This window comes from Engystomops pustulosus, chromosome 4, assembly GCF_040894005.1.
Source record: "Engystomops pustulosus chromosome 4, aEngPut4.maternal, whole genome shotgun sequence".
Lineage (NCBI taxonomy): Eukaryota > Metazoa > Chordata > Amphibia > Anura > Leptodactylidae > Engystomops > Engystomops pustulosus.
This window is the reverse complement of record NC_092414.1, coordinates 151,022,380-151,035,143: the sequence shown is the minus strand read 5'-3', so window position 1 is coordinate 151,035,143 and position 12,764 is coordinate 151,022,380. Positions and strand designations below refer to the sequence as shown.

At 42.2% G+C, this 12,764-nt stretch overlaps 1 protein-coding gene across 3 annotated transcripts in view; it reads left to right on the top strand.

The window, feature by feature from the left end:
* Positions 1-12,764, top strand: part of LOC140127418 (neuronal acetylcholine receptor subunit alpha-7) — a 144,261-nt gene that overhangs the window by 113,570 nt on the left and 17,927 nt on the right. The window contains exons 1-2 of one of the 3 annotated variants that reach the window (XM_072148096.1): positions 5,553-5,598; positions 11,588-11,667. Coding sequence is in view for 2 of the 3 variants with exons in the window: in XM_072148094.1 (XP_072004195.1) it covers positions 11,588-11,667 (80 nt within the window). In the remaining variant the exon portion in view is untranslated. Of the gene's footprint in view, positions 1-5,552; positions 5,599-11,587; positions 11,668-12,764 lie in introns of those variants that run through there. The other 2 variants (XM_072148095.1, XM_072148094.1) reach the window with 2 other exon arrangements.

The following is a 12,764-nucleotide window of genomic DNA, read 5'->3' as shown; positions in this document are numbered from 1 at the left end:
CACTGCTAAAAAGTCACACACTGTATCCACCACTTCATTAATCTGGAATAAACACAGAACTACTGCTAGAGCAACGGCACGCAATGTCTGATTCATGACTTGCCACTTTTTCAAAAGGTCGCATAAAAAAGGCTCATTAAAAAGTCGCATAGTCACGCCAGTTCCCTGCTGGAATATATGCTGAGATTTTTTATTCATTATGCGACTGTTCTATGACATTTTGAAAATAAAAATCCCAGACAACAAATAGAACATAAGAACATTTATTAAAGGGTCAGAGTCACTTTAATGCATCTGATTGGCTGTGGAACTCCAAATACAGACATAGGGGGTTATTCATCATTAGTTTTCCTAGCTTTTCTTGGTTTAGAAAAGTCTCAAAATAGTTGCATTTAGTTTTTTTTTTTGAACTTTTGAGGATTGAGGACTATTTACACCTCTTCATTAAAGGGAACCTGTCACCAGGAACCTCATGTTCACAAAGGACAGGTTGCAGAAAATACATTACAGCTGAATTGCAAAGTTGTTTTTCTGCCTTTTCTGAACATTTGCATTACAATATACACTAATTGTGTGTTTTAACTTATGTTGCACCCTGAAAGAATCCTTTTCTGAGTTCCAGATTGCACATTGTAGGCAATCCGGAACAGGTGGATTTTCAGGTTACGTTTGAAGGTTTGGAAAGTGGGGGACAGTCTAACACATTTTGGTACAGAGTTCCAGAGTATGGGAGATGAACAGGTGAAGTGCTGGATATGGTTGTGAGAAGATTGAATGGTAATAGAGTAAAGCTGAAGGCCCTGTGAGGAACGTAGATTACGTGTGGTGCGGTATTGGCTGATGAGTTAAGATATTTGGAGGGGACAGGTTGTGGATGGCTTTGTATGTCATGGTTAGTATTTTAAATTGAATTTGCTGTGCAATGGGTAACCGGTGGTGAGTCTGGCAGAGAGGAGAGGTGAATTGAGGAGACAGATAGATTAGCCAGGCCGCAGAGTTTAAAGGATGGATTGAAGGGGAGTTAGAGAGTTAGCTGGGAGACCATAGAGAATAATGTTGCAGTAGTCCAAGCAGGAGATGATGAGGGCATGGACTAGTAATCTGGTAGACTCTGGATTGAGGAAGCGTTGGATGTGATATATGGTCTCCAGATGGAGGCAACAGGTTGTAGTAAGGGCCTATATGTGATGCTTAAAGGATAAGGCAAAGTCAAAGCAGTGCACTTTAGGGGGTGGAGAGAGTATGGAGTCCTGAATTGTGACAGTTAGGTTTGGTGTGAAAATTTACACTAGAAACGCCCCCTGACAAATTTATATAAATCACCAGCACCTATTCATGATTAGTTCATTAATATTTAGTAAAGCAGTACCCTTATTAAATCATAAATAACACTGTACCACATTAATTAAATTAGCACCCATCACCAGGGTCCGACTGGGGTGCCTGGGGCCCACCAGAGAAATTGATTTGGGGGGCCCACCATACCGCTGCCTAGAAATATTCATTATTTCCCAGGAGTTCACAGCTGCTGCATTGTGCTTAGCACTAACTTACCAATAAGAATAACGAACTACACTCACCGGCCACTTTATTAGTTACACCATGCTAGTAACGGGTTGGACCCCTTTTGCCTACAGAACTGCCTCAATTCTTCGTGGCATAGATTCAACAAGGTGTTGGAAGCATTCCTCAGAGATTTTGGTCCATATTGACATGATGGCATCACACAGTTGCTGCAGATTTGTCGGCTGCACATCCATGATGCGAATCTCCCGTTCCACCACATCCCAAAGATGTTCTATTGGATTGAGATCTGGTGACTGTGGAGGCCATTTGAGTACAGTGAACTCATTGTCATGTTCAAGAAACCAGTCTGAGAGGATTCCAGCTTTATGACATGGCGCATTATCCTGCTGAAAGTAGCCATCAGATGTTGGGTACATTGTGGTCATAAAGGGATGGACATGGTCAGCAACAATACTCAGGTAGACTGTGGCATTGCAACGATGCTCAATTGGTACCAAGGGGCCCAAAGAGTGCCAAGAAAATATTCCCCACACCATGACACCACCAACACCAGCCTGAACCGTTGATACAAGGCAGGATGGATCCATGCTTTCATGTTGTTGACACCAAAATCTGACCCTACCATCCGAATGTCGCAGCAGAAATCGAGACTCATCAGACCAGGCAACGTTTTTCCAATCTTCTACTGTCCAATTGTCGATGTGCTTGTGCAAATTGTAGCCTCAGTTTCCAGTTCTTAGCTGAAAGGAGTGACACCCAGTGTGGTCTTCTGCTGCTGTAGCCCATCTGCCTCAAAGTTCGACGTACTGTGCATTCAGAGATGCTCTTCTGCCTACCTTGGTTGTAACGGGTGGCGATTTGAGTCACAGTTGCCTTTCTATCAGCTCGAACCAGTCTGCCCATTCTCCTCTGACCTCTGGCATCAACAAGGCATTTCCACCCACAGAACTGCCGCTCACTGGATGTTTTTTCTTTTTCGGACCATTCTCTGTAAACCCTAGAGATGGTTGTGCGTGAAAATCCCAGTAGATCAGCAGTTTCTGAAATACTCAGACCAGCCCTTCTGGCACCAACAACCATGCCACGTTCAAAGGCACTCAAATCACCTTTCTTCCCCATACTGATGCTCAGTTTGAACTGCAGGAGTTTGTCTTGACCATGTGTACATGCCTAAATGCACTGAGTTGTCGCCTTGTGATTGGCTGATTAGAAATTAAGTGTTAAGGAGCAGTTGGAGAGTGTACCTAATAAAGTGGCCGGTGAGTATATATATATATATATATAGTAAGGCAGGGGCTGGAAAGAACATCAATGGCATGTATGTTGCCGCCAGGTTTTTCACCCATTAGCCGGCACCTATACCAGGGCTTGATAAATCCTAGCTGCACCAAAGCTGGAGGTTGTGCTGAGTAAAGACAGCCTGAAGGTGCAGACTGTCATTGCTTTATTTTCCATGTCTAGTAGCTAGAGAGGGAAAGCTACTGGGGCACGCTTAGTTACCCAGTCCTGTGGCGATCCCCGTTCCGGGCGGTCCAACCAAGAATGTGCGCCCGATATCCTGCATGTGTCGCTTCCCCGCTGAGGTCTGCTGGAGTTCACCTTCTTCTTCCTGGTGCATATAAGTGCATTGTCTTGCGACACAATTTAAATGCTAAATCCCGCACTCAGTCCGAATCCGTCGGATCGTTTGATGGCCCGCCCCCCAATTTGTGTCGAGTGAAAGCCGGCGCCGATGCGCCAAAATCCTATTGCGTGTGCCACAATCCCCTTTTAAATGCGGAGCAAAATGGTTATCGTCGGAATATCCAACGTTTGTGTGGTCCGCGCACCCTTAGTAAATGAGCCCCACTGTCTTAGCTAGTGTATTTTAATTTATTACTCATTATGAGCCTGTACATGTTGGGCCTGTGACTACAATCGATAATAAAGATTTGAAGACGCTTCAGTTTGCATGTATGAATCTATCTCTGTGAACTGTCTTTTCTCTTCCCAGTAAGCTGAACCCCTACAATATATATATTGAAGTCACTATATATATATATATATTTATATATATATATATATATATATATATATATATATATATATATATATATTAACTTTATTTACCTGAATGCTAGAATTAATTATTTACATTTATTGTAATGGAGGGATAATGGACAGGGGAACATACAGTAATGTGCAAAGACCAATTACTAATTAGCATATTCACAAACAATGCCCAGGGCAGCATAAGCCCAGCAAGCAATGTGCATGTGAAATGTTTGTGCTGGCTTAATTAAAGCTATGACACAAGAAATCAATTAATGCTTAATTAATACATAGAGCACTCAGAAGCAAATTGCTAGGATTTATATGTGCCTTGACAGTGATTGAAACATGCTATTAAAATATTATGTGCTCATTATGCAAAATTCATTTAAAGAGGAAGATGTTCATTTTATTTGTTAATTAAAATTTTTTTTTACAAACTTGTAAATGTGTAAGGCCATTTACAGTAGTTTTACAACACAGATTTGTCAAGCATATATTCACTTAACTAAAGCCTTAGGTAAAGACACATAATCAGATTTTATGTAAATTTTGATCTACAAACGTTTGTCTACATTCTGGATCCTTGCACCAGAATAATCTGTGGCATGCAACCAGGGGTGTACCCAATCTCTCTGCTGCCTGAGGCGAATTTTAGAAACACGCCCTCCCCTCCTCCTGAAAGGTCAAAGAGTTATATACTGTGCTTAGTGGTCAAAATGAATTTGGGAACCCACAGATCACAGAATTGATAGAGAAGCCATATAATGTGCCAGCTCTCAGTCCAAAAAGCCCCCTTTCCTCCAGCCCCTCCTGATAGTGCTCCTTTTTCTGTTTTTCTAAAAAGAAGGGGACATTATAATACCCGTATTTGTATAGCCCCCCTTTAATATAATGTCCATGGCAGAGCCCCCCTTCATGTAATGTCCACCGCAGAGTTCTCCTTTGATGAAATGTCCACAGCAGAGACCCCCTTGAATGTAATGTCCACTGCAGAACCCCCCTTTAATGAAATGTCCACTGCAGAATCCCCCTTTAATGAAATGTCCACTGCAGAACCCCCCTTTAATGTAATGTCCGCTGCAGAGTTCCCCCTTAAATTGTATGTCCCTGTAGAGTCCCCCTGTAATGGAACGTATCCTGCAGTGCCCCCTCCCCCTTTAATGTAATGTCTACAGCAGGGCCCCTTAAAATAAAAAAAAACAGGATATCCTCACCTTCAGCTTCTTCTCCCTGGCGCGCCATCTTCTTCCCAGCCCGCGGCCCTGTCTTTCCCCCGGCCCGCGTGCACGCAACTATGATGTCACCCAGCTGCGACACTGTGTGACATCATGATTTGTGCACCGAGGCCGGAAAGAAGATGGAGCGGCAGGGAGAAGAAGCCAAAGGTGAGGATATTGGGGCAGATTTATGTCTGATTTAGATTTATGTTAAGCTGTCTGAAAGTCATAATATTTCATTTTACCAGTGCTCATGAATACTTTAAAGGGGAGCTGTGATTGGTTGCCATGGGCAACTAGAAATATTCTGACTTTCAGACATCTTGATAAATCTGCCCCATTGTGTTTTTTTTTAACATGCAAATTCACTGGCCGCGACCTGGGTGTTCTTGGGTCGTGGCCAATTAGTATTTTATGGAGTGGGGGCAGCGCTACCCCAAGATGCCGCCCCCTCCATCAAGTTGCCTCATGGGTGGTGCGCTCATACATGCACTGCACCCACCAGAAACATAGGAGTGATATTTTGAGACTGCTGTCTTTCTTCTTAATTTATTTAGGGCCTTAAATCTGCATACTATATATGTATTTGTACCCTACCACCTCTGCTTTTGAGTGGGCGCTGTATTTAAAGACCCAGCTTGTAAGGCTTATGGCCAGTGCCTGTAGGCTGTGGCATTATATAGAGTGTATTTAGGCTGTGTTCCTAGAGATACATCCCCTATAAACACAGCCCTGGTGATTGACAATCCCTGTGACATCATCAGGAAGTGTTCCGTCGCCATGAGAGTCAGGAGCTGTACCAGACCAGGCAGCATCTGAAGTACTTGTGTAGCAGGAATTGTCACTTAAGTAGATGTGTTGCGATGTTCTGGTGGCAAATTGTGACAGATCACGTGCAAAAAATGCTATATACTGTTATACTGTAGTATGGTAATATATGGTAGGATCAATAATAACCCCTAGGGTTAAAGTACCCAGGGGGGTCTAAAAAATAGTAAGAAAATGTTTACCCACTTTTCCTAGAAGTAATATAAAAATAAACAATAAAAATCATAAACATTTTAGGTATCGCCGCATCCCAAAAGTCCCAATCTATCAATATATTTTATAGTATCATAGTTTATACGGTTTAAAAAAGACACATGTCCATCAAGTTCAACCAAGGAAGGGAAGCTATAAAGAGATAACTATAAATAGTGGTGAAACTTGTAAAGGAAAATAGCGCCCAAATGCCTAAAATGTCATTTTTACATAATTTTGCAACTATATTGAAATTAGAAGTGATCAATAACTCCAGCATTGGGGGTCTTATCAAAGGCATCTATTTAATTTCTGCAGGACCAGGTGACATTTCTTTAACCCCTTAAGGACGGAGGGTTTTTCGCCTCATTTCTCGCTCTCCAACTTCAAAAATCCATAACTTTTTCATTTTTCCGTGTACAGACCTGTGTGAGGGCTTATTTTGTGCGTAACAAATTTTACTTTCCCGTAATGTTATTTATTTTAACATGCCGTGTACTGCGAAGCTGAAAAAAAATTCCAAATGTGGAAAAATTGAAAAAAAACCGCACGTGCGTCCCGTTCTTGTGGGCTCAGTTTTTACGACTTTCACTCTTCGCTCCAAATAACACGCCTACTTTATTCTTTGGTTCGGTGCGATCGCGGTGATACCAAATTTATATAGGTTTTATTGTGTTTTATTACATTTTCAAAAATTAAACGAATGTGTACAAAAAAGAAAAAAAATTTTTTGCCATCTTCTGACGCTAATAACTTTTTCATACTTTGGCGCACGGAGATGTGTGAGGGGTCATTTTTTGCGAAATGAGGCGACGTTTTCATTGCTATCATTTTGAGGTCTGTGCGACATTTTGATCATTTTTTATTTCATTTTTTATGTTATGTAAAAAGGTGTAAAAGTCACATTTCGGACATTTGGGCGCCATTTCCCGCCTCGGAGGTCACCGCCGGCCGTAACCGTTTTTATATTTTGATAGATCGGGCATTTTGGGACGCGGCGATACCTAATATGTCTGTGATTTTTACTGTTTGTTATGTTTTATATCCGTTCTAGGGAAAGGGGGGTGATTTGAACTTTTAATATTTTATTAATTTTTTTTATTTTTTAAACTTTTTTTTTTCTTTTTTTTTTCACTATCTTTTAGACCATCTAGGGTACATTAACCCTAGATGGTCAGATCGCTCCTACCATATACTGCAATACTACAGTATTGCAATATATGGCATTTTTGCAGGTTATACATTACAATGAGCCACTGGCTCATTGTAACGAACCTGCATAAACCATGTAGCCTCGTGTCAAAAGAAGACCCGAGGCTACCATGGTAACCGATCGCCGCCCCCCGATGACGTTCGGGGGCGTGGCGATCGAAAAAAAGATGGCGGCGCCCGCGCGCCGCCGTCTTTTAAACGCCGCCGGCGACTTTGCCGGCGGCGTTTAGGGGGTTAATAGCCGCGATCGGTGCTAGCACCGACCGCGGTTATTAGCGGTGGGGGTTTTGTGCAAAATGCAAAAACCCCCACCTCTGTATGAAGAGGACTCAGCCCGTGAGCCCTCTTCATACATCCCTTATACCTCTGCGCCGTAGAGCTACGGCGCAGAGCGTTAAGGAGTTAAACAACATTTGATAAAAGAAATGTATACACTCACAGGCCACTTTATTAGGTACACCTGTCCAACTGCTCGTTAACACAGTTAACCTGTGTTAGGCATGTAGACATGGTCAAGACAATCTCCTGCAGTTCAAACCGAGCATCAGTATGGGGAAGAAAAGTGATTTGAGTGCCTTTGAACGTGGCATGGTTGTTGGTGCCAGAAGGGCTGGTCTGAGTATTTCAGAAACTGCTGATCTACTGGGATTTTCAAAGCATGGATCCATCCTGCCTTGTATCAACGGTTCAGGCTGGTGGTGGTGGTGTCATGGTGTGGGGAATATTTTCTTGGCACTCTTTGGGCCCCTTGGTACCAATTGAGCATCGTTGCAATGCCACAGTCTACCTGAGTATTGTTGCTGACCATGTCCATCCCTTTATGACCACAATGTACCCAACATCTGATGGCTACTTTCAGCAGGATAATGCGCCATGTCATAAAGCTGGAATCATCTCAGACTGGTTTCTTGAACATGACAATGAGTTCACTGTACTCAAATGGCCTCCACAGTCACCAGATCTCAATCCAATAGAACATCTTTGGGATGTGGTGGAACGGGAGATTCGCATCATGGATGTGCAGCCGACAAATCTGCAGCAACTGTGTGATGCCATCATGTCAATATGGACCAAAATCTCTGAGGAATGCTTCCAACACCTTGTTGAATCTATGCCACGAAGAATTGAGGCAGTTCTGAAGGCAAAAGGGGGTCCAACCCGTTACTAGCATGGTGTACCTAATAAAGTGGCCGGTGAGTGTATTTCCTACTGGCCATTGCATGTTATTAGGTGATTAATAGCACAATAGCCCTCCTTTTGCTATTGATGAGTTTATAAGGTTGAATATTTAAATGTTCTTTATAGGAATTATTTAAATAATCCCTGCCATTAGCTGCCTGAAGGGGTTACAGGGCTTTAGAAAATCCCATATCCCTTCATTATACTGTATATCTGCTTGCATTGGCCTGAACTACAGTCAACTGCTGTAAATAGGCAAAGTTACAGACCGTATTTTGCTGTGCTTTTTCATTGAAAGATAGACCATCAATATTATAGTCCTGTAAAATCCCTTTAACAAAGTTTATGAAAGGGGTTGTTTTCCCCTTCTCAATACTGATGAAGGCAAATTGACAGTGCACCATATCAATAATATGACAGCTCTTAAAGCACCTTATATTTAGATTTTTATGACTGCAGTCTGGCAGTGCATCCATCCTCTTAGCACACAGTTAAATGTGCCATATGTTTTACTGCCCATTATGTGAAAATAAACCTGCCTTTTAAATTGACCATATTTTTTCTTTAATTCTTCCCTTAGTAACATATCTAGATTACAGATCTATAAGTAATTTGAAAATCTAATAAGAAGGCTGTCTTTAGATTTACTCTCTGATGGAACACTGCAGTATCTTCTAGAGATTAGGACCACATCCAGACTGCTACTAACAAATAATTAGTAAAAGTAGATCATGGATATTTTCAGTCCGGGCCAATGTTCAAACTTCTATTTAATTTTCCCACACGTAATGGACTCATTGTGAATCAGGATAATTACTGTATTGAATTAGCCTTCCAAGACTTGGTTTTTGTAGCATTATCATCAGCAAGATAATGCCCTTCAGGGGTGGCAAAGCACTGACCTTTTCATTTGAAGCTTTCCAGATAATGTTCTAACAAGTATATGTCATACATCCTTGATAACATCTGTCCAGTTCTCTCTTGCTTGACTTCTTTATGAATTCTAAATGTAATTGTGATATTATCTGTCACATTATGCTGGAAAGCTCTTTATACTTTATACTGTTATTATGATACACAATTATCAATATAACTCATTTGACAATTTGCTGTGCCCTTTGCCACCAATATATTTGCACACTATAATTCCTGGGCCTACAGTCCAAGTTACTGTATTTTTCTAATGTGAATATTAACATACAAAGGACCCTTGGACAGATCTGTATTAGTTTAACTAAGGCCCCTCTCACACGACAGCATGGTGACCGGTAATATGGGCGCATGTCACAGGTGCTCCTGCGACCCATGTCCCGGGTCGCAGGCTCACCTGTGCCCCTCTCCGCTCTCTAAGACCCCCATGGCTGTCTGTCTCACCTTGCCATGATCAGGCAATGGCTCCAGCTGCCCAGGCATGCGTCCCCGCCAGCGCACCAATAATTGCCACTGGCTGGCTGCCCATTATTTTAAATTTCTGCCCCCTTCCTGTTTCCCTGCCAGATCTTTGTGCTTCTATGCCTCAGAGAAAGCTGTGTTCCATGCCCTGTGCGCTAATCTTGATTTCCTGTTGTGACCTTGGTTCTGTTCCTGACACCGTTGCCTGCCCTGACCTCCTGCCTTGCCTTTGACATTGATCCTGTGCTGCCTGTCTCGACCTCCTGCCTGTTCCTGACGATCCTTCTACCTGATGACTCACCTTGCCCACCTCGCCACCACGGACAAAGTCGTGTCTCTGGAGGGACCTGGTGGTACCACGCCACAGCAAGTCCAACCCGCTTTGCGGTGGGCTCTGGTCGAAAACCGGGTGCCACTTAGACTCCACTCCCAGGTACCATGTTTCCCCGAAAGTAAGACAGTGTCTTACATTCTTTTTACCCTCAAAAGTCCCACTATGTCTTACTTTCGGGGTATATTTTATATTGGAAAAAAAAATGTTGATTTTTTTTTAACCATAAAAACCACAGTATCCCACACATCTCCCATAGGGTTACAGCCCCATACAGTATCCCACACATCTCCCATAGGGTTGCAGCCCCATACAGTATCCCACACATCTCCCATAGGGTTACAGCCCCATACAGTATCCCACACATCTCCCATCAATAGGGTTACAGCACCTGGTACCGTAATGGCGATCGGATCAATTCCTCTGCGGTGCTGGGTAGAGGTGTGGCTTCTTCTTCCTCGTGCAGGAGCCACTGGTCCAATCGGAGGCTGCACATGAGGGCACAGAGGCTGCGTGTTTCTGTATGCCGGCATCAAGCTCCCGCCCACTCTTAGGCCGGCTCCAATCAATACGCCCCCCCCCCCCATACAGTACCTCCGCTTTCCACCCCTCCGCTCCCAGAACCTTCATCGTGCTCCCGCCCCTGCCGGCCGACATCAGACTGCCGCCAGCAGCCACCAATCCTTCCTCCGCTCCCGGCTCCCCCTGCTGTCCATGGTCCTGAAGCAGGTACCGTACAATTTGCTACGTCTAACTTTCGGGCTACGTCTTACATTAGACATCCACCCTTACACCCCCGCTACGTCCTACTTTCGGGGGTGTCTTACAATTGGGGAAACACGGTATCACCTTACTTTATTGTCCGTGGTGGTACAGTGGGTCCACTACCCTGGAATCCTGACAGTGCACAATTTGCAACCAGATCAAATCCCCCATAGAGGTCAATGGCACCCATCCGCTTAGCTTTCAATGGAAAAGTGAGTGGTGAGGTTCACTTAATCCTCTTATCTCCCGCACCCGGCCACGTGCTCGCCTGGAAGTATATTTAGGTCTATGTTTAAAAACAACAGAAATATATTTTGACTTTACTCATAGAAGTTTTATTATGGAGATGTTCTCCCCACTAGCACAGGGTAGTATCTACCCTATTGTATAGACAAAGGGCACATGTACATGCGGTATAAACCCTATGGTTGCATATTGTTCCTAGAGTTGGCCTCCACATATTTTCATTAATCAGTCTCTAGTATTGATGCAAATATTAGCCTAAAAGCTGTAACAAAGCTTCTTCCTATGATCAAACATAAGAGCAGACAAAATTATTTTATTTATCACAGTTTATTTTATTATAACCGGCACTTTTATTCTGAAAGTTTAGCAGTGGGAAATGGATCAATTATTTTCTGTAGCTAAACCCTGTGTGCCTGTGTACATGAAAAATACTTTAATCCAGCTAAATTGTATTTCTTAACAACACCCATCATTGAAAATGACAACAGAGACAGGAAATCTGTAGGTAATACATGGTAAATGACATGTGATTATAGGTGAAGAATGATGCTATTCAATCACACGTTTAACAAGTCTTAGATGTGAAGAGACAGCTTCAGCTTGTAATATATTGATTTATAATCACTGCTTGCCACTTTCTCACTCTTTATGTTTTATTTTGTAGCGCAGATGAAAGATTTGATGCTTCATTTCATACTAATGTACTAGTGAACTCTTCTGGACATTGCCAGTATTTACCGCCAGGTGAGATGACAATTATCATTTTTCATCTTGATCGTGTCATGTTGTGTCCTGAACCGGCTTTAGGGTGACATTGGTTTCTCTTACATGCAGGACCCTTTTGTACATCGACATGCTTAACCCCCCATTGTATACTTGTCCCTGTAAGAGTATTATGATTCTTGAGTTTTTATGTCACTTGTTGCTTAGCCATGATATGAATCTAAGGGAGCAGACAGGTCATTTGTGCTGGACATATCTATCATTTTCTGTTGGTATCCACAAAATAGCTAATATATGAAATATAAATTGGTTAAAGGTTATTAAATGAAATAATTAAAAATAAATATTTATAAATGCTGCTCTGGTGCCCCCTTATTATTCACTGCTTACTTTAGCGTCAACATTGCTTATCTGTCCTGACAATTCATGCCGTGTACTTTGGAAGATGTGGACTGTTTTATAAATACAATGCCATACAAAGTCGGGTGCCTGAGCCCCCTAAGACTGTGGGCTGCTACCACTGTTGATACACCTTTTGTTACATAGAAACATATAGTCATCTTATAAAAACGATTTAACCGAAAGAACAGAAAGAGTAAAAAATGTGTACTGTCCTACACTGATGGCTATACATGTTATTTGTCAATTGCATATGATATAACTAGAAGACCCTGATAGTTTTAGTAATGCAAAGACATTCTGGAAGGGTCCATAGCCTCTAGTTATGGAAGACTGTATACAGCACTAGAAAATGATGGCAGTTTTTCCTTAAGAAGCACTTAACGTTTGCTTCCATGAAAATAAGTGATGTTCGTGCAATTTTGTGAAATTACACGGAATGATTGAGAAACAATTTACAGTATATTGGATATAAAAGTTTTTTCAGATTTCCAGTGGATGGTTAGCCACCAGGAAAGAATGAAAGAAGTCTTATGGTTGTCTGTGAAAAGCATGCAGACAACAAAATGAAGTTTGCATTCTTAACAGTATTTCTACAGTGTTTTCCTGGTATACTACTGTATATCACATGGATGTGATATCACCAGATTTCATATGGGCAGAAACTGTAATACATTGTGATGCTGCTGCTTTGGAACAGACAATAAGATAAAATGGGA